The following is a 22,717-nucleotide window of genomic DNA, read 5'->3' as shown; positions in this document are numbered from 1 at the left end:
TAAATTTTTGGTAGAAAATTCGAATTTTAAATGAGTGAGCACGATTTTTTTCCACCCGAAATGTTGACGAAAATGGCAAGGATGAAAATGGATATTTTATGATTTTTTAAGGTTTTGTTTGCAAAACAAAACCTTATTAAAATCGGTTCTGTCTGTCTGTCTGTCTGTCCGTCTGTCTGTCACACGCACTTTTCTCAGAAACGGCTGTACTGATTGACACGAAATTTGGTGAGAAGGTGGGAGCTGTGAATGCCCAGACATGCAGTGGGTTATATTCTTATACGCTGAGATTAAAGGGGTCCCCATACATGCAAAACGGGGGTGCACATTTTTTTTTCACCAAATATGGTCACGTTGGGTATCAAATGAAAGGCCTTCATTAGTACTTTTAGAAGTTTTGACATTTGACAGAAAGTTGGGGAGTGGGAATGGTGCAAAGTGATGATTTCTTTAACGGACCCATTCTCAGAAATTACTTAACCAAAAAATCTGAAAAAATCATGGAGCTGCTTCTATATGATGTCCAGGCCTCAAAATACTCTCCATATTAATACCTGCTCAAATTAATGATAGTATATTACCAGATTTTGTGTCCGGATAGCTGAGTGGTTAGAGCACAAGGCAGTCGTACAGAATGTCGCGGTTCAAATCTCACTGGTGGCAGTGGAATTTGTATCGTGATTTGACGTCAGATACCAGTCGACTCAGCTGTGAATGAGTACCTGAGTCAAATCAGGGTAATAATCTCGGGCGAGCGCAATGCTGACCACATTGTCTCCTACAGTATACTGTAGTGTACCGTTACGGTCTTGAATGAAGTGCTCTAACACACTTCAAGGCCCTGATCCAATATGGATTGTTGCGCCAACGGTTATTATTATTATTATTATTTCCGAGTTATCACAATCTCGGCAGATGCCGGATTTTACCTAATACTAGCACTAAGTGCCAAGCATTTAGGCTCGGACGATCCTACCTACTTAAAAACTAAAAGGGGCACTGGTGGTGGTGGCCGGTGGTAGGTCAGTGGGAGAATCCGTCGAGTACTCCCCGCAACGTCGAGCACGTATGCAGAATGGTGTACTTCTGCATGGTTTGAACCAGACTGTGCGAAAGTCCCAGGACATCAAGGGAAGCCGTGAGGGATTTAGGTACAATACCTGTAGCTGACAATATTATGGGAACTACAACCACTCGCTCGAGATGCCAAATTTCTTTGATTTCCCGAGCCAATGACTCATAGTTCATCTTCTTCTCCACGTATTTCCGTTCAATGTTGCTATTATGGGGGATAGCAACATCAATAATATACGCGGAGCGACCCGTCTTGTCAACTAACAGTACGTCAGGCTTATTGTGTGCGGTATGGCGATCAGTCAGAACTTGCCGGTCCCAATACATGCTGTAAGCAGAACTATCAAGTACTACTTGCGGCTCATATCGGTAAACCGGACATGTTCCCGTGATCAGCCCATGCCTATATGCAAGGTTTTGATGGATAACCTTACATACAGCATTATGCCTGGTGATGTATTGCACCGGTGCCATAACCGTATAGCCAGAAATGAGATGGTCCAACGTCTCTAACGCCGAACCACACATTCTGCACTGGTCGTTCTCCACCCGTTCTTTCATGATGAGCTTTTTATAAGCTCGGGTGGCGACCACGCCATCCTGAATGGCACACATGAACCCCTCCGTCTCAGCAAAGAGCTCCCCAGCACACAGCCATCTGTTCGACAGATGCAAATCAACAAATGACTGCCAAAGACAATTCACGTGTTTACCGTGCATTGCCTTCGACTTCCATTCCTCGATCCGCTCCTGGTCCGACTTCACCCCACTCAGAGGATGGAAAGATCGATCCTTCAAGTTAAGTGGAGTCAGTCCACAGTCTGCCTTACAGACAGCCGCATGCAAGGGGCTCGCCTGCTCTTTACTGTAAAAATAAGCGCGCAGCGAGTCGACTTGGCGATGATGTTGTGCTGCCTCCGATGTCACGAGGCAGGTTCATCCGCTCCACAGCCGACTTTGGGTGATGCATTCAGAATTTGGACATAGTTGTCCGTATCCGCCGCAGGACGTTTTCCAGGTCGGTCTTCGTCCACGGCAATATTCCGAATGCATAAGCCAGTGAAGGGATAGCGAATACATTCAACGCGCTTATTTTATTCTTCCCCGAGAGATGCGATTTCAGCACCAGCTTTACACGTCGCAGGAATTCGGACAGCAGAGCTTCCTTCAGATCACCAACTCGAGCATGGGTTCCTTGCAGAATTCCTAGGTACTTGTAGAAGTCTGTCTCGGTCATAGCTTCGATGTGGAGGTCACCAATGCTATGTCCGGCATGCGGCTCGTGATGACCTTTGCGGATGGCTTGGATTCGACATTTGTCTAATCCAAACTCCATCCGAATATCACGGCTGAACATGTCTATTATTCGCAACAGACTTCTAAGATGGTTGTCAGTACCAGCATACAGCTTGATGTCATCTAGGTACATCAAGTGTGTCAGTTCGCACTTAGCACGTAGGCCATATTTTATTGCAAAACCATGCCCTCTAGCATCATTCAGTAGCCATGAAAGGGGGTTCAGTGCCATACAAAACCAAAGAGGACTCAATGAATCCCCCTGGAAGATGCCCCTCCGTATACGGATGGGCTCTGAGGTATTAGCACCCTCAGATGTACGCACTGATAAGGTGGTATGCCACCCTTCCATGACTGTCGCCAAAAACTTTATTAGTTTCGGATCAATGCGATACAGATGTAGGATGTCGATTAGCCAGGTGTGCGGAACGCTATCAAAAGCCTTGGCATAATCGATATAGCAACTGAAGAGGTTTCTTTGGCCTCTAGTTGCTTGTCCTACAACTATCGAGTCGATAATGAGTTGCTCTTTGCAACCCCTTGACCCAACTCGGCAGCCCTTCTGCTCCTCGGACAGAATGTTGTTGGTCTCAAGGTGCGCATTGATCCTTCCACTAATAATGGACGTGATGAATTTGTAGAGGGTTGATAAGCAAGTGATCGGTCTTGTGTCTGCGGGGTCCTGCACCGTGTCCTTCTTAGGGATAAGGTAGGTAATCCCCGCAGTGAGGAAAGGTGGAAATTCCTCCGGCCGACTCATGACCTCATTTATACTGTGTGCCAACCGACTGTGTACGCTGGTAAATTTCTTATACCAGAAATTCTGCACCCGATCCAGACCTGGGCCCCTCCAGTTCTTCGAGATGTTTATGGCTCGTCGAACTTCCTCTTCGGTAACATCCGCGAAATTCATGCCAGGTGTATTGGTATGGCGGGTGCCTTCGGCGGTGATCCACTCAGCATGCTCAGCATGCTGGGAAGGTAACCCCCAAAGTCCACCCCAATACTCTTTCGCTTCCGTCACCGAGAACTGTATTGTCTGGGCGCTCTGTTGGGATTCGTTGAGAGATCTGAAAAAGCTCCGCTGGTTCCTCGCGTATGTTGCATTCTGGACACGTCTGGAATAACTTTCGCCATACTGTCGTAACCGACTGCATATGACAGAAAGTTTCTGTTTTAGTGTGTCCAGAATTTCAACAACGGGTGTCTCACAGGGGATGGCATAGTTCCGGTAAACCCTCTGCACTTTATTTCTCACCCGTCGGCTGGCATTGCCAGTGCTGATCTGAATCAGTCTAGCAATGTCCTGCCTTAGTGAGTCCCGCCGACGTTCCAGACGAATTTTCCATGGTGGATCTCTTTTGTCACTCAAACCAATAATGCGAAAGCGAATCTTCTGACCATGCAATCTGATAGCCGCAACTGCACCACAATACACAAGTGATTGTAGTTGCAGCAGCGACATATCAGCACACAGTCGAGATGCAATCTCATCATTGATTTGAGATAGAATTCCCGGAGTTGCTGGAGATGCATAGAGCCTGGGAATACCTGGTCTATGCAAAGGATCCATATCCGAGAATTCTATACACGCTCTTTGGAATTCGTTCCGAACCTCAGCGGAAACCTCAGCTGGACGGTGGAGAAGAGTGCTTCGGCGAGTACTGAACCTGTTGCCTGCAGTGCGGCGTGGTGTTGTTGATGCCGCCGCCTCTGCCCCCATCGACTCTCGGTCACCAGTTTCCCCGATGACTTCAAGTCGAACACGCTCCCTGATGGTGGCCGGGATTGTGTCGCTGCGAGTAATGAAGCGGTACTGGTCTGCGACTCGCTGCACAGTCACGTGCGCGAATTGCGGGAAACGCTCGACGAATCTCTGGTGCAACAAGGGGCGGTAAGATGTTGTACCCGCCCCCGCCGTTATTTCGTAGTAGGAGCGGATGATGAAGAGGTTCATTTCTTCAGTCCATTTCATCCGCTTCCTACGCGAACCTGCTGAAGTGGTCGCCACAGATTGTGGCGAAACAGCTGCAGCAGGCGGAGCTGTGCTCCTGGTCGTCGTGGCGCCTAGACGTCGAACCGCCCCACGACTAGCGGTTTCGACGCCGTGCTGTCCATTACGAGAGCCCGACCCAGTCACCAAGTCAGACGACTCCCGCCGGTTATCCGTACCGGACCTTAAATTTCTCTTTCTTCTCATTTTTTAGTGGTGCATTTTATCCCTAGCTGCCAGGTGTTGAGATAGCTTCCTTAGTGAGTAATCTGCAAGACTGCAAAGTTCCTGCACTTTCCTCACCTACCCCCTGAGACGCTGCGGTGGCGTACAGCCATTCAGACTGAAGCTATCCATCTCTCCTCCTTTCACAACCGGGCTTGGGACCGGCTTCGGTGGAGTTTTATTATTATTATATGTGTACATATGTATGCTTTTGTGCACGAAGTAAATCGGAAATATGGATACGATCAATTTATATATGTGTATATATATGTACAGTATTCGGAAATAGGCAGTTTGTTTGTTTAGGGTGAGGATAATATCTATGGCTGTAATATGATGAAGGAATGAATGAATGAATGACGAAGGAATATGTTGGATTTGTAGCTATATAAGGATTGAAAAACGTGCGTTGAAGTTTCTTACATAAGACGAACACAAAACCTTTATACCCGAAGCGTGAGCTTCCGGTATTCCGACTTGTTTTTAAATTGAAATTGCACATCTTATTCTATATAAAATATGCTACAAAATCATAAATAAATATATAATATGAAGATTAAAAATATATTTGTTCTTGGACTGAAAACTTTGAGCACATTTTTTCCGCCACAGTATGTATGCTTTGGTGCATGCAGTGAAGTGGTAATATTCAGATGCATACTATCAATTTAGATAGATATGTGCGTCTGTATATATTTACACAGCAGTATGTGTTAACAAATAACGTTTGCGTAGAATGAGCATAGTATTTATGCCTTCAAAATGTACATGCATATGTGTGTCTGAAAGTTTGGGAATATATGAATAATATTTTGATTTTTTTAGCTATCTGCGAAAAGAAAAACGTGCATAGAAAGTTCATCCCATAATATGATCAAAAAACCTTTATACTTGAAGGGCCCAGCTTCCGGTATTCTGACTTGTTTGAACTTTCGGTTGCGTTGTTGATCGATAGTGGTGATCTTGTAACACTCGAACTCCTACTGATCGATTAAATGCCATAAAAGGTATTATCCAGAATCCTGAGAGGGTGGATCTTCCAGTATGATGATATATGCAATCACAAAAACTTCACTAGCGACGGAAGTGGTGTCTCTAGTTGAAATTCCTTATATACGCTTATAAAAATGTAAAGAACTAATATTTAATACAGTTGTAAATCCAATATCTGGAGCCTTACAAGTCAAAGCCTGTATATAAGTACTATGAACAAATGCAACTTAAAGAATTAAGGGTAATTATTTGTGAATAAACATATGTGTGCTCCCCAATTCAGTTATACATCATTTCATGTTCTCAATCAATAGCTCAATTACTGTGACCTGCTGATAGCTGCAATTTATAGTTTCCCACGAATTCTCATGTATAGGAAAATTTCATTGGAAAATTGTAAACCATCCAGTTATTAATTACTATGCACTTTTCTAATTGACCTAGAACCTGCACACGACTAACTTTAGATTCAATAATCAATTTCAAAGCAAAGTTTGGTTGCAAGTTTGTAATTAGAAATATGCAGTACGGGAAATGTTAGAATTGCATCCAAAAAGAAGTTGAATCCAAATAATTTAAAGGGGAGTGTTTGTTTATTTGCATTTGCTTTTCGCGGTCAAAGTGGACTCTCCTAAGGTGGGTGGCTGGTGGGAAACACATCTTCATTTGTAGTAATCTGGCATCATGAATTCAAGCGTATTCGTATTCTGTATATTTGCCCGATCGGTTCAACATAATTTAGCAGTTTCGAAAAAAGCGCGTTTAAACTTTTCGTTTTGTAGGCGTGCTCTAACTTTCTGGAAAGCGTCACTTAGGAAAACCCCCTTATGTAAGTTTTCCTTAGAGAAATTCACAAGTACATCAAAACGGTTAAGTCTGCAATTTTCCAATCCAATTATTTATTCACCTAATTGGCATTGATTTTTGCTCCTTCGTGGTTGACAATTTTGTCTTGAGTTCTCAGTATCTACTTAGTTGCAACACTTACAGGATGGAGAGGGTTGATACTTACCTTGGCTTGAAGCAGATTCATCTACTTTGGAAAATATTGTGTTTAGCTCCATGGACCAAGTTTAACAAGTATTATCATGTTTGGGTATGCATCATGATTGGCTTGAATATTTTCTTCGTATTAACGGTCGTTTTTGATTTTGTATTCTGTGAAGATTCTGCAAGTGTTTGTGTTTTCAATCAAATCGTAAATTATCTCGCAAGTTTGTCCAAAGTCAGTCAACATGTGTTACTGGTTTTCGTTCACAAGAGGCTACTTCAAGTGCAAAACCTATTTCATGTCCTAGATGAAAATTTGATTTTATCAGAAGACCAAGTTGTGGCAAAGAAAGCAATCCAGAAAGGGCAACAAATATTCAAAATTTTTTCGTTTCTTACCGCAGTTACCGCAGGTAGCAGAGTAGTAGGTTTTATTTTTACTTTAGGCCAAGTGCCGATAATACCCTTATGGTTTCCGTTTGAGGAGTATGTTGTTATAAAGGCTCCATACCACTTTATTGCTTTAAGTTTACTGTCACTGCAAGCGATTGCCAGTGGCATGTTTCCACCAATATGTTTTGTTTTGTTGAATGCGCATTTAAAAATTCTATCACAACAATTATTGCGAGTAGGCGCTGGAGATCGGGAACCCCATACTGAATTAAATCTCGCAACCATTGTTGAACGCCACAACATCATTTTGAAGTGAGTATTGTTAGTTTGATATGAAATGAGGTGTGGCTTCGACCAACGAAATCAGGAATTTACACAATACAATTTGTCCGTTTATCCTTTCATTTCAGGATTTATAAAATTTTAGATGAAACACTTTCAAGAACGTTCTTTGTGGAACTTCTGGTTGCTAGTATCCAGCTCTGTGTTCTAACGGTCTCAATAATCTCTAGGGATATGGAACTCTCGGAATTAATGTTCGCTGCTGGATACACATGCACACTTACACTTCAACTTTTACCAATCTGCTTTTTTGCTGATCAATTCCAATCGTTTAGTGAACAGCTTGCAGATGCAGCATATGCAACTAATTGGCCTGATCAGGATCGGTCATTTCGATTTGCAATACTTTTCATCATACATAGGTCACAAAAATGTAGATTTATTTTCGTCGGTGGCTTAGTGCCGATTAACTTACCGACTTTCCTCGGGGTAAATGAATGGGAAAATATAATAGTTATAGATTGGAAATAATTCTCATTTGATCTTTCAGATTGTGCGATGCGCTTATACGTTCTCAGCAATTTATAGTATGGTCTATTAGCCAAAACATCAAGAAGTCAACATTGATATTACCCTGGACTACAGTAGTGGGTTAATTAGATCCAACGGAATATTGAAAAGTTTTCAGATATTTCTTATTATTACTTCACTAAGAAATTGGCGTTGCTGCTTTACATTTGCACCAGTCAATTGTTAGAATCCCTTACGTATTTGCAATTAAAGTTTGCAAAACGAAGACTTTTAAGCAATTTATTCAATATGTACTTTAAATGAGAAATTAAAATAAAGTCGCAGCAAACCACGAAATATGTTTCCACATTTAACCGTTTGACTATTTGGTAATTACTTTGAAAGACGATGAAGGCTCTCGGAAAAGGAAGTATTAAATAATTTTTTTTATTTTGTTGTTTATAATGAAGGATTCGTGAAACTGCCGAAATTTATAATTAAAGTTCCTGAAACTATTGGTATTGAGTGTACAATTTGAAGCATTTGATGGGGCATAATTTGAAGACAACATCGACGTCTTCGATAGCATTGTCAATTGACGCCCAGAGTTAAGGTTTTATTCAACTTTCTGTACTTCTCCAATACTATTTTCTACATTCTGTTCCCATATTCAAAATATTGGTATTGTATTATTTTCTAAGTTGCCATAATTTCAGCAAATGCCGAATTTTACTTAATACTAGCACTAAGTGCAAAGCATTTAGGCTCAGATAATCCTACCTTCTTAAAACATAAACGGGTGGTGGTCGCGTCCGTCGAGAACTCCCTGCAACTTCGAATACGTATGTAGAATCGTGTACTTCTGCATAGTTTCGACTAGACCGTGTGAGAGTCTCAGGATATCGAGGGAAGCCGTGAGGGATTTAGGTACAATACCTGAAGCCGACAATATTTTGGGAAGTACAATCACCCGCTCGAGACGCCAAAATACTTTGTTTTCCCGTTCACCTTATTTTCCACGTATTTCCGTTTAATGCTGTTATTATGGGTAATAGCAATATACGCGTGGAAACTGGTCTTGTCTATTAACAATACGTCAGGCTTGTTGTGTGGTGTATGGGGAATCAGTTAGAACTTACCATGCTGTAAGCAAAACTATCAAGTACTGCCTGCAGCTCATACCGGTAAACCGGACATGTTCCCGTGGTCAGTCCATTCTTGTATGCAACATTTTGGTGAATCACATTATAAACAGCATTGTGTCTGTTCGTGTATTGCACCAGTGAGGTAGTCCAACTTCTCTAAAGCGCACCACACATTCTGCACTGGTCGCCCTCCACCCGCTCTTTCATTATGAGATTTTTATAAGTTCGGGTGGCGACCACGCCGTCCTGAATGGCACACATAAACCGCCGGGTTAGCAAGGAGCTCTCCAGCACACAACCATCTGTTCAACGAATGGCTACCAAAGACAATTCACCTGTTTATCATGCATTGCCTTCGACTTACATTCATCAATCTGCTCCTGGTCTGACTTCACCCAACTCACGCCTTACAAACAGCCGCATGCAAGGGACTCGCCTGTTCTTTGCTGTAAAAATAGACGCGTAGCGAGACGACTTGGCGTTGATTTGGTCCGTCACGTCAACCACGGGTTCAGTGTCCTTCAAAACCAAAGGCGCTCAATGAATCCCCCCGAAGGTGCCTCTCCGTATATGGATAGGCTCTAAGGTATTGGCACCTTTAGGCGAGTGCACTGATAAGGTGGTATGTCACTCTTCATGACTGTGGTCAAACATTTTATTAGTTTGGGATCAATGCGATACAGACGTAGCTTAGCTGTCAAACCCTTGGCATAATCGATATAGTAACTAAAGAGAACTCTTGGCCTCTAGTTGCCTGTCCTACAACTCCCGAGTCCACGATGAGTTGCTCTTTGTAACTCCTTGACCCGACTCGAATAATGGACGTTATGAATTTGTAGAGTGTTGGTAAGTAAATAATCGGTCTCGCATAGCGGCGTGGTGGGTGCCTTCGGCGATGATCCGCTAAAGTTCACTCCAATATTCTTTCCCTTCCGTAACCGAAAACTGTACTGTGTGGACACTTTGTTGGGATTCGTTGAAAGATATGGAAAAAAACGCGGTTTCCTCACATGAGTTGCATTCTGAACACATCTGGAGTGACTCTCGCCATATCGTCGCAACGGTCTGCATACGACAGAAAGTTTCTGCTTAAGTGTATCCGGAATTTCAGCTATGGGTGTCTCACTGGGGATGTCATAGTTCCTGTAAACACACTGTACTTTATTTTTCATGCTGCATTGCCAACGTCCTGGCTTAGTGAGTCCCGTTGGCGTTCTAGACTAATTCGGTGGTGGTGGATCTCGTAGGTTCTTGACAACCGCAACTGAACCATAAAACACAAGTGATTGTAGTTGCAGCAGTGACATATCAGCACAAAGTTGAGAAGCAATCTCATCATGATCTCATGATGATGAGGTTTACATCCTCAGTCCATTTCATCCGCTGTACCTATTAACTATTGTAGGTTCAGCAAGTCTTTAACCGACAGGACTTTTAATATATTCCCTACTTCTAAGTATTTCAACTTGGCATTTGGTATTAAGTTTTCTCCCAGGTGCCTCAACCTACTTTGCCCTCCGCACAGAATCTATAGGCAGTCAACAGTGATATATATATATGTGTGAATATGCAGTTCCGGAAAAAGGTGTGATTTATCTCAAAAAATTTTTCTACTTGTACGAAAAATTTTTACTAAAAATTGTTTGCTTAGAATTGACCATTTAATCGATTTCTGTGGTTATTTCGAAAAAAAATGTTCCACTCAGAAGGGGAGCCACACCCGATTTTGAGCTTCAATGCCTAGACTGTAAGTAGTGTTGATTTGACTGTGTTGTGGCATCACATTTTGTGGATGACAAACAGATTGAAAAGTTCAATTGGAACTGATATATTTGCTATCGTCACTTCGTGAAATATGCCAAAATTTCCATACAAAAACAAAGCAGTGGTTTCGGTGAGTGCAGTCCACCACGTCATAAAAGGCTTAAAAGCAAGTCGGGATACCAGAAGCTGGACGCTTCAGGTATGAAAGGTTTTGTGTATTTCTTATATATATTTCTTATTTGAGTGTGCACTTGCCCCATTAGTACGTAGCACGTAATATATGCATGTATTATGGGAGAACATCGACTTTCGGATGATATTGACATTCATAGTGTTGAATTGCAAAGAAGCGACTACTTTGAACCATCGTAACTTTGTTAGTAACAGTGCGATTTCCACCAAACTTGCATGTATGGGGAAACCCCCATAAATTCCACATAAAAGGATGTAACTCACTGTATGTGTGAGCGTTCATAGTTCCCACGTTTCCACCAAATTTGGTGTCAATTGCTACAAACGTCTCCGAAAAACTGCGTATGACGGTCAGACAGACGGCAAACATACAGACACACGGACAGATAGACAAACAGTAAACCGACTTAATAAGCCTTTGCTTTACACAAAACCTTAAAAAACAAGTGAGAGAACCCCTGAAGCAGGAAAACAAAGCAACGTGATATGCAATTCACAAAAAAATCCGCTACGACATTGGAGAAAGATGTCGCAACATACACGGGGGGACAAGTTTACTTTAGAGTAGAGTATTGTGGGTAGGAAAGTTTTATAGTCGCCTGGCCGGAACAAAACCGATCATTGCAGAAAATAACCTGGAAAGTAGTCAGCCTTTATGAAAGAGCGTGCTACAAAAATCTTAGACTTTTGGTATTCAGTTCGGGGTCTGGAAAAAATAAATACATAAATAAATATCCTAGACCAATTTTTCGCAGTTTGTGGACAACGTTTGTAGTCATATTACACGATATAGATGGACTTTTATTTTATACTTGAACACTAAGTACACTCATATAAAAGTACTATTTAGTACCGTTTTGCCACATTTATTTTTACCATAATTTTTCCACTTCCGCCAACACTGAACATACACCTGGCTGTCGGTCGGGATAGCAATGTTTTGTCTCCTATAATTCCTTTGGAGGTTGAAGGAAGTATTATACATCTTCGCATGGAATATATTAGTGTCCTTACTCATTGGTTCAAAGTACGTTTTCCATGGACCAATGACCTCGACGCACGCTCCCTCTGCTGCTAGGAATCCGTCAGTGTACTAGGCAATCAGTTCCTTTTTTAGCCGTATGTTGCAATCCAGTCTGCCCTGTTACTTCAACGTGTTTCAAACTCCTTATCGGAAAGAAACCTCGTTGTCAGTAATTCGGGATGCCGCCAAGAAAGGATATCAACTTTCTTTCTATTTAGGTACTGATACTCCCGGCCCTCTTTGCCTGCATATGTATTTGAAGATGGAGTAGAGTTAATCCCAGAAAGACCCCAGAGTTGCCGTTGGGCATGCCCACATTGTCTCACTGACTCACTCTCACACTGTGTAACTCTCTGGTTGTTGCGTTGAGTGTAGTCCTTTCTGCCAAGATTACCACCTCATAGGTAATTATTGTCCTCACTATATATACGAATGTTGTTGTTGCTTAGAATAAATTCAAGAAGGCACTTACCTCTTCTATTAGTGCCACTAATTCCCCAGAGTTTGTGATGGGCACTGGCACCGCAGCCGAGGAGAAGTGGTAGCACCTTCCTCTCACAGATCTTTACCAGTCCAATGGCTAGATCCGGTGGGATCCGGATTCCCAAATCATTTACATACTTCCTCTTGCAGACCACGTAACTGCTTCCGTCCAGCGTTTTTGAGTAAGGACTATTCCAATGTTGGAGATTGCTTTTGCAGATGCTGCTCTTGAATGGTGGAGATTTACCTGGGCTATCTTAGTACTGGCCATTGGCTCGTTAGTATTTAGAGCTCTTCTCCACTGTCGGAGTATCATTCTTCTTCTCCGTCATTGTGTTCGACCGAAGTAGCTCGCAGATGTTGTCCTTTATATAATTCGTAGAACACAACATGACTACGAATTATATTGAGCGCAAATCCGCGAATACTATTGACCCTAAGCTTGGTTAGAGCTGAAAATATTTTTTTTTTTGAGAATTGCGGGGTTTTAGGTCCGCATCAACGGTCCGGCATTAAGTTAGGACCCCGCAATTTAAAAAAAAAAATATATTTTCAGCTCTGGCCAAGCTTTGGTCAATAGTATGGTGAAATATTGAATGGATAGTGCGTCAACCATACCCACAAGCCATCGTTCACAGTTCGGTGAAATGCGCTTCGCCTTCTCCTAGAGCTTCCGCAGATGCCCATCTTCCTCTACTGTTCTGCGCTATGTGCTTTTGGGGCCATCCACTCAGCGGCCATCTAGGGAGAGTGGGTTTATTGTCGCCGAATTGTCGCCCCTCGTTAATGTCTCATCTCTCCACTGCCGCTTCCGTCTTCCGGTCACATCACCTACGTGTAACTTACCTGTGTATCGAGCAAGTTGTTTTTTCGAAATAGAATCAGGTCAGCGTGCTCCGATAATACATCGCAGACAAGTGTTCACAAAGGCTTGAAGTTTTGAGCCCATATAGTAACACGGAAAGAATATTAGCCCAGAATAATCTCAAGTTGATCTTTGTGTTGAGAATACTTGCATTTTAGGTTTTAGAGATGGCAACGAAGGAGATCTCGCATTCTTAATGCGTTGCACGACATTCAGTTCGCGCCAGCGTTGGCAGAAACCACGCTTCCTAGATATATCAAATATCAGCGTCTTCGATGTTCTCTCTGTTAATACAGACAGTTAAAGGGTGAGCTGAGCATTATGGTTTTGTTGGTCTCTATTTTCAATCCAAATCTACTTGCGTCCCTTTCCAAATCCAGAGAAACTTGACCAAAGGCTAGGACCTGGTAAGAGAGCAAACAGATATCATCAGCGTAGTCGATGTATTCGAGGAAGAGATGTCACAATCCATTGAACTCCTCCACGTCCTCCGGACAAGGCAGCATGAAGGACGTCACCGCTAAGAAAAAGAAATAATAGTGGGTGTTGTTGTTATTGTCAATCTAGAGCGGATCTAGAGCGTTTCAGGATTATTATTGCTATTATCTTTGCGATGGCTGGAGCATGCAAATACCCCCCTTTACAGTAGAAACGGTTGTCATTCTTTGGAATCTTACCGGCCATCCCCTTCTTCCCCTCTCTGGGCAACGTTTGGGATTCCCAAGATGTTCGAACAAGTTTAGGTCGCAGATCTGCAGAAACTGCAGGGGAAAAGGAAAAGATAAATAACTCTGCGGAAGACTATCGAGGCCAGCAGCTTTACTTGATATGATGATTTCTCTTTTGCTTGGAGGAAAAGTTCATATCTGCATGTTGCGGCGACTGGCCATTTTATTCGCAAGAGTCAGGACTTTGTCGGATGAGATACGGTAAAAAACTGAAGTGAAGTGTACCTTCTATCTGCTCAGTTGTTCGTTATCGTCGATAAGGAACCAATCATTAACGTCTCTCACGGGACGGTCAAACGGTAGTATAGGTCACCGGGTGCAACATGGATTAATACTCACGATGAAACATAAAACCTGGGAAAAGCCTGCTGAACCAACAATAGCAAATCTACTACTAAACCCTATCTCCACTTGCACATCGTGATCGCTGGGGGCCCTTTCTTACTGAAAAACTGCAGGCGGAGAAGGATGAAGATGAATCTCTCGCGCCTAAATGCGGGACAAATTGCACTAATTGGTCCTCCAACTTAAGGGTTGGGTAGGGCTGACAACCCTACACGGATAACCCCAAGTTACGAAGCTAGGGAAGGAGCCTCGGACAGGAATCCATCCATCCGTCCAACGACGAACCCGGCAACCAAAACATAACAACAATTTGTGTATTTTCTCATGGCACGTGCGCTCCCTGTATATAATGATTGCTGCTGAGCAGCTAGTCGACACCCTGTTATAATATAAGCCTAAAGAAACAGTGTTGCAAGAGTTGCGCTGTGCAGGGACCGGTTCCCTGGAGAAGAGCCACTATACCATATAGAATAGTGGTAATTCAGTAAACTATGTGCTCGGAGTACGTTTCCTAGTCAGCCAAAAAATGAAACCTGTTGTTATCGGCTTTGAAAATATAAGTGAGAGGCACTCTGCGCTTGCAAGGCAAATTTAGAAATATAAGCCTAATTAACGTTCACAGAGAGAGGCTGCAGAGTCGGAGAAGGATACCTTCTGTGAGACAGTTGAGCGGACCCCCAAAGCCTGTTCCAAATATTATATCAAAATAATATTTGCGGATTTCAACAGTCAAGTGGGGACGAAGTCCGTATTCAGGGGATATGTCGGCTCCCATAACTTACATAAGGATACCAATGATAACGGACTACGGATTATTCCGTTAACAGTATCGTACGAAATGGTTGTTGTAAGTACGTGGTTTGCGCGGAAAGTGGTCCAGAAAAACATACGTGGGCTTCCCCAGACCGGAGCATTTTCAAGCAAATTGACGACGTGCTGAACATATAGCCAATGTAGACGCGGATCACTGGCATAGTGCTTCGTTCTCGAATTACAACACCGTCTTCAATATCAGATGAGAGTGGATACTGAAGCCATCCACAACAGAGGCCTTCGTAGTGCCTATAGGGGCCGAACCAATAAGCGCAGCGAACTGATGTCCTGGAGATGAAGCATCAACAAATTACCTTCACAATCACCTGAAGAGCATTATCATTGATATTGCCACAAATATACTTGGCCGCAGCCGCAAGGAAAGTCGGAACGGCTGGTTCGACGATGAATGTAAGCTAGCTACGGAACGGAAGAATGCTGCATACCGAGTAATGTCGCATTCTCAAAGGACGCCGGCACACGCAGAGACTTATCAGGAACTCAGTCGAGCGGAGAAGCGACTTCACAGACGGAAAAAGGAAGCTTGGGAGAAACAACAAGTCTGTGAACTAGAAAAGTACAGAGAGCAACCACACCAGGCACGGAAGTTTTACCAACAAGTCAGCAGGATGAAGCCCTATACGCCTCGATGCTCATCGTGCCAAGACAAAGAGGGAAATTTGATTTCCGACAGAATGGGCACATTGGAGCAATGGATTGAGTATTTTGATGAAATGCTGAACAACCAGAATATCGGCGGGATGAAGATGCCGCCAACTGAAGACAACGGGCAAATGCTGCCACCACCAAGCATAGAAGAAACAGTCCGTGCAACTCATCGGCTTAAAAACTGACGACTGGCAACGAGATATTATCTGTCCCATAATAAAATGAAGGATATCACGCAGTGCATCAATTATAGAGGTATCACGTTTCTGAGTACCATCGATAAGATAGTCTCCGCTTGCTTGCTAGGTGGGATAGCTCCATACGCACAGAACATCAATGGCCTATATCAAATAGGCTTCACTCTAGGCAAATCAACAACAGATCAGATTTTCTCTGTGCGGCAAGCGATAGAAGGACTTTTAGAGCAGAATCACTCTCGGGACCATTCCACATTAACAACGGTCTAGACAAGGGGAATCCCTATCATGCGTCCGCTTTAACTTGGTGCTAGAGAAAGTGAATTACGATGATCCTCTGGCCTACGCTGATGATATTGACATTATGGGAAGAACAACCCGAAATGTACAGTCTACCTTCATCCAAATCGGGCAGGCGACGCGAGATCTCGGGCTACATATTAATGAAGGCAAAACGAACTATATGGTGGCAAGGTCAGCGCAACACAACAACAAGTCGGAATACCGGAAGCTCGCGCTTCGGGTATAAAGGTTTATCTAAGAAATTTCAACGCACATTTTTCTATCCGTATATAGCTACAAATCCAACATACTCCTTCATATTTTTCCAAACTACGAGACATACGAACATATTACAGCCGTAGATATTACGCTCACCCTAAACAAACAAACTGCCTATTTCCGAATACTGTACAGATGTAGGCACGTATATAAAATGATCGTACCCATATTTCCGATTTACTTCGTCTATCTGAATTAGGCACTACCCGCAAAGTCCATTAGTACGCATATACTATATACCTACATACACACATGTCTCGTTGGAATAATTGATATTCATATACAAATGACTAAAAAACTAAAACAAAATAATCCTTTTCCACCCAATTCATACGAACTAACTTCGTTGTGGTATTGACCAATTGATATGTGATGATGACGTCATGCAGGTTGTAGAGTGCACGAAATTCACAAAAAATTGTAGAGTTTCACCCCCTATAACTTTGTTAATAATAGTTGGATTTTCTTGAAACTTGACCAAATTATGCACTACACCTATGCTAAATTTTGTACTTCTGCGATGAACATAAGGGGTGTGCCGGGTAAATTTCTAAAATGTGGAAATATACTATTATTAACTTTATTTCTGCAGATATCGGAGCGGATATATTTTGAGGCCTAGATTTCATAGAGATGCACTACTGTGATTTTTTTTCGGATTTTTCGGTTGGATAGGTTCTGAGAACGAGATCTGTTACACTTTTTGATGGTCATATTTTGAGTCCTCACTCTCCTATGTTTCACCCTATATCAAATATTAGACCAGTTTCGAAAAGTACTAATTGAGACCTTTCATTTGATATCCTACATTCTGTGAAAAAAAATGTTGCAGCCTCCTTTCACCTGTATGAGGAGCCCCCCCCCCTTAAACTTAACACAAAATGGCGCCAGTTGCTGCATGTAAAGGGAACGGCAGATTACACACTCTTACTAATTTTCGTGACAATTGGTCTAGCCGTTTCCGAATAAATCGGGTGTGACAGACAGACACACAGACGGACAGACAGACATCGAATCGATTCTAATAAGGTTTTGTTTCACACAAAACCTTAAAAAACCAACAACATAGAATCGCCCTGATCAAACAAAAACAATAAAAATAGGAAACTGCAGCCAGGAGACCGTTGAAAATTTCTTTTATCTAGGGTCGAAAATCACTACCGATAACAGCTATATGACGATGAAATCCGCGCACTCTTTTTGGCTGCCAACAGAGCTTATTTCAGCTTACAAAAACTGTTTCGCTCGAAACGTCTCACTATAGGGTCAAAGCTCTTACTGTACAAGACTATGATCTTTCCAGTCCTTATGCATTCCTCGGGGACCTGCGTTCTTAGCAAAAAAAATTGCGAATTCTTGGTAGCGTTCGAAGGAAGAATCCTCCGAAGAATTTTTGGTCCCCTATATGAGGATGTCGGATTCCGTAGCCCACATAACGGCGAAATCTATGAGCATCTATGAGAGGCTCAACAGGTTGCGGTGGACGGGTCAGCTTATTCGTCCGTATGGATGAGGATGATTCAGCCCGGAAAGCCTATAAGGGCAATATCTATGATAGAAAAAGAAGACAAGGCAGATGGAGCGATGTTGTCGGTCGGTCACCTATGATCATATCATTACAAAAATTATGAAGATATTACTTCTCTGAAAAATAATGTTTTGCAATGTAATGTCAAATCAAAAAGCATCACCGCTTTTCGTAGCACATAAGTTAACAAATATTTTTTGATTTACCCTGCATAAAAATTCGTATTCTCACGAAGACACCTGACGCCCCAATTCCATTCCCATAGAGTTCTTAAGCGATCAGGTTGCAAGTAAACAAACGCATAATTGTTTAGTCTAAGCATATTTTCAATGCAAGTGAACTGTGATAAATTCTAGATGTAGAAAAATGAGTATCTTTTCGATTATTGAACATTAAACATCTGGGCTCAGCCCTAAAACTATTTTTTTTCCATAAACATCATTTGTTTTAATTAACTTATACTCTATCCGTAATTTATATTAGTTGTATCCATTTCTATTGACATTTGCGTAATATGGCATTTAATGGTCGCAATAACAAGAAGGAAGCAGGGTTTTTATTGCATCCTAATTTAGTTTCACTATACTATAGCGATTGGTTTCAAAATTTGTTCAATAATAAAATATAGTTGCTTTGTGGGTGGTTTCATTCTATTTTTCGACATACCGGATGCTTTTGTGGTTCAATATATAATGCTTTCGTGATTTAATATACTTTTATGAATTTATAATCGTTTTGATATTTGGTTGTTTAACATACCGCATGGATATAAAAATTCTTTTGTTAACTTTGGTGCTTTAAAATACTCTTGTCACTATATATTTTTGTGATTTTCTCGTGTACTTAAGAAGTTAACAGTGGCTGCGATATAATTGTGTACTTTTTAGAACTTAATAGCAAATGCAAAATATGGTAGCTTTCCAGTTCTGGAGGGACAATAGTTTTCGTATGTATACGATAGAGATATTAACTTTTGAGTAAATATACATATTTCTATATTTTGTGCTAATTTAAAAATGTCCTCAAAAAGAAAAATCAGTAATTTATGGAATTACTTCTCTGAGCTAGAAGCCAAACGCGCAAATTGCGCATATTGTTCACAAATAATTGCTATTTCAGCTACCTCAATAAGGGGCTTACAAAATCATATAAAGAGTAAGCATCCTGTGATCAGTAGGATTTCATAACATAAAATACAGGGAAAAAACCAAATGCATAAACTTGAAGATTATGTGTAATACCGTGATTTTGTGCGTGGACAATCAACTTGCGTGCGTATTTTATGTTATGAAAAGCATACAATTAAAAGCCATGAAGAGTGCACATACCTTCGTCTTAAATTAAATTTTTGCAAAGGGAAGCGGCGGGAATAATGCAAGTGACATTAATAATTAGCACTTGCAACGTACGAATCCGGATGGCTGAGTGGTTAGAGGCTGTCGTAGGGAAGGTCGCGGTTCAAATCTGCGGTGACAGCGGAATTTGTATCGTGATTTGGCGTCGGATACCAGTCGACTCAACTGCAAATGAGTGCCTGAGTCAAATCAGGATAATGACCTCGGGCGAGCACAATGTTGACCACGTTGCCTCCTATTAGGGTACTGTAATCCTGCCGTGTACCGTTACAGTCTTGAATGAAGTATTCTAACACACTTCCAAGTCCCCGATCCAATTGGATTGGTGTGCTAACGATTTATTATTATTGCCTGCAACGCAAATAGTGCCTTCCGGAGTTCTCAAAACGAATTCATTCAAATTAATTACATACAAAAGTTATAGCCGAAAACGAAAGTGCGGCCAAATTGCAAATGGCGTAATCTGTAATCAGAACCGAGCGACGTGGAGGGAAATTTCCCGAACTGAAATCTAGATTGTATATTGAAATTGCATCTTAATTGTGTTTCCTGCTTAAAGCAATAGAAAGTGCATATTACTTTAGTGATAAATAATAAAAGGTAAGGTAGTCCGACGGTGTACTGGTGCGGAAGTCTAACACTTCGTGTGTAAACGCATCTCCATCCACCCGAATAAGGAATAATTTTGCACAAAACCTTAAAAAGATCGAGCCATGAAAATAGAATTTTCGTATTTCATCACAACTCAAAGAATTCAAGCATTTATTTTCTCCAGTGAGATTGCTGGAGATTGAGCTTAGATACTTGACTTGGTGTTTCACCAAATCTAGAATCGAATCCATTCGGGATTTCACTGAATGAATTATATTAAAACCACAAGGGGAGTTACGTTTTTAATTGGGTGAGGGATAGTATTGAGCCACATAAAGTAGCGTAGACCAACATGTCTGGTTGAATAAGGATAACGTATTGTCATGGAATAGACGATTTGCATTGTGTAAGGAGACTAGATGGTGAGGGAGTGTGTGCTTACAGTTATGACGTAGGTGTAAGCACTATTTAGAGGCCATTTTGTATGAGAGGGTTGTTTTGGGTGGAGCTTTGAGTAAGAAATTTATTGAATAGGTTGGTTAGGATAGCATCAACGTGCTTGGTGGTGGCTGCTTCATAGATGACATGCGTAGAAAGTGTACGTACCTACATACATCATTTGTCAGATTCTGCGTAGTCTCAGCAGTTGCGATTCGTGTCTGGCAAGTGTTTTCATTTGGTGAGATGGGAGGCCACACCAGGTGGAAAAACGTTAGGTGATTAGAGAGCGAATCAGCTGTTCGTGGCAAAATATATTTGCAAGTGGTCTATGGAATATATGTTGAGGATGGGATATAGTGATTTGATAACCATAACTGTGTTTTAGAGAAAATTGAAACTGTGGGATTATATTGACTTTAGTGGCATGTTTAAAGACAATTTCATGGAGTTTCAAAGTTTTTTTAAAGCTCTATAACGTTATGGAGATTGCTTTGAGAAAGCGAGATGTGAGTTTTTACTACATTGGAATGGAGGTGATTAACCGATTTTGCAGAAAAATGGACTGATTTTTTAATGAAATTTTAAATAGAGTCTTGTTGAATAGATTTGCCTGCGAGGAACATTTTTATGAGTTTGTGTAAAGTAAAATCTTATTCAAAGTCCACCCAGCTGTCTATTTGTCTGCCACACCAAATTTCGAAATGAAATGAGGCACGATTTTTCATCAAGTTTATGGGGGGAGATACCTGCGACCGTTTCGAAAAATTCAAACTTTATTTTTGTAAAAATATAAACCCTCAGAATTCAAAATCGAAATTCGAAGTGGTTTAGTCTAGTGTCCATGCCTCTGCTGGAGAGAGAGTGCCGACCTTTTCATGATATCTTCCACTTTGATTCGATTTGGATGATTAGTTGCTGTATATGCAGATGTATATACTGACTTTTATGAGAAAGCTGAAGGACTATAATATGGGATTGGAATCGCTTATTAGCTGTAAGTCCCTATAATTACCGATTTTTCGTTGTTGAAACTGTAAAAACGTTTTTCTCAAAATAGTGTTTTTCAAGTTCGCTCGCAAGATAACTCTAAAATACTTTTTTTTACCTTACTAAAATATCCCACACAGATTTCGTATACTAATATATATATTTGCTATATTTTTGAATCTAAAAATTATCAAGAGAAAGTGTTTTTTTTTTCAAGGCATAGAATTTGAATTTTGACGCATGTCTTTTAACCCTTAACATTTTTTGTACATTATTAAAACATCTTATAGGTTCAACTAAAAACTAATTAATTTCCAAATTTTTGATTGTTTCGGATAAAAACTGAGGATCCCGGCGGGTATCCCGATTACGACATCTTTGGAGCAAGTGCATGGATCCAGCATCATATCGCTCAATCTGCCGGCTGGATACAATGTGAAAATGATGCAGAGAGTCATCAACAACCGACTCCTACTTAACGTTGAAGACGGCAATGGCTTGTCGGAGCGCCCCTTTGATTTCAGGCGTGCCCACTCTATGGCGGATACAATGAGCTTGGTGGTGAACCTAGCATAGGGCGCACTAGTTTCTGGTGGCAAACAACCTTTCAGAGAACACTCTTTGGTACTGAATGGATGAGAGCCCCAAAGAGTACATTGTCATGGCGAGGGTACCACAGGGACCGGTACTGGGACCCCCGTTGTGAAATATCATGCATAATGGGGTGCTAGTCATTCCCGTCCCAGAGGAGACTACGAGTGTTGGCTTTGCAGATGATCCAGCTGTAATTATTACAGGAAAGTCCTGGCTAAAAAGAGCCGGGCTGACCTTGGCGGACAGTTACGTCTGTATTGGTTTTACGTGAGCACCTGTCCAGTGGACCGAACCGCACGTATACACGAATTGATTTTGTGACCACAATCAGAGCCTCGCTGAGACTAGCACACCGGTACCAGTCTATACTGAGTGCGCGACTCTGTTTACTCATACTAGTGATGTAAGACCTATCTAAATCTAAAATGAATTTACATGCTCCAAGATTTTTCTTGAAACATGAGAATTCAGTTGCTATCCTAATTCCCATGGTACTAGTATACCCCTGGTAAGGTTTCGTGATCGAAGCCGCGTCAGATGAATTCCCATGCAGGCTTGTGTCTGATCGCCCTAATTAGGCCATGCAACATTCGCTTACTGTATCACGGCCAGCAAACCAAAGTGAGTACAGTATCTCCCGGTGCTACCGCAAGGAGGTTCTCCACAACCACTTGGTTTC

The 22,717-nt window shown here is 41.7% G+C and overlaps 1 protein-coding gene across 4 annotated transcripts in view; it reads left to right on the top strand.

Moving 5' to 3' along the window:
* Nucleotides 1-6,117: 6,117 nt before the first annotated feature.
* The window catches only part of LOC119655692 (odorant receptor 22b-like), a 153,498-nt gene continuing 136,898 nt past the window's right edge, over nucleotides 6,118-22,717 (top strand). The window contains exons 1-4 of one of the 4 annotated variants that reach the window (XM_038061726.1): nucleotides 6,120-6,410; nucleotides 7,204-7,276; nucleotides 7,375-7,732; nucleotides 7,794-8,114. In XM_038061726.1, coding sequence (XP_037917654.1) covers nucleotides 6,266-6,410; nucleotides 7,204-7,276; nucleotides 7,375-7,732; nucleotides 7,794-7,847 — 630 coding nt within the window. In that variant the 5' untranslated portion in view covers nucleotides 6,120-6,265 and the 3' untranslated portion in view covers nucleotides 7,848-8,114. Of the gene's footprint in view, nucleotides 6,411-6,499; nucleotides 6,678-7,203; nucleotides 7,277-7,374; nucleotides 7,736-7,793; nucleotides 8,115-22,717 lie in introns of those variants that run through there. The other 3 variants (XM_038061718.1, XR_005249944.1, XM_038061711.1) reach the window with 3 other exon arrangements.

The sequence above is a fragment of the Hermetia illucens genome, chromosome 1 (assembly GCF_905115235.1).
Source record: "Hermetia illucens chromosome 1, iHerIll2.2.curated.20191125, whole genome shotgun sequence".
NCBI classification, from domain to species: Eukaryota; Metazoa; Arthropoda; class Insecta; order Diptera; family Stratiomyidae; genus Hermetia; species Hermetia illucens.
Note: the sequence above shows the minus strand (reverse complement) of the source record. Positions and strands in the feature narration are given on the sequence as shown.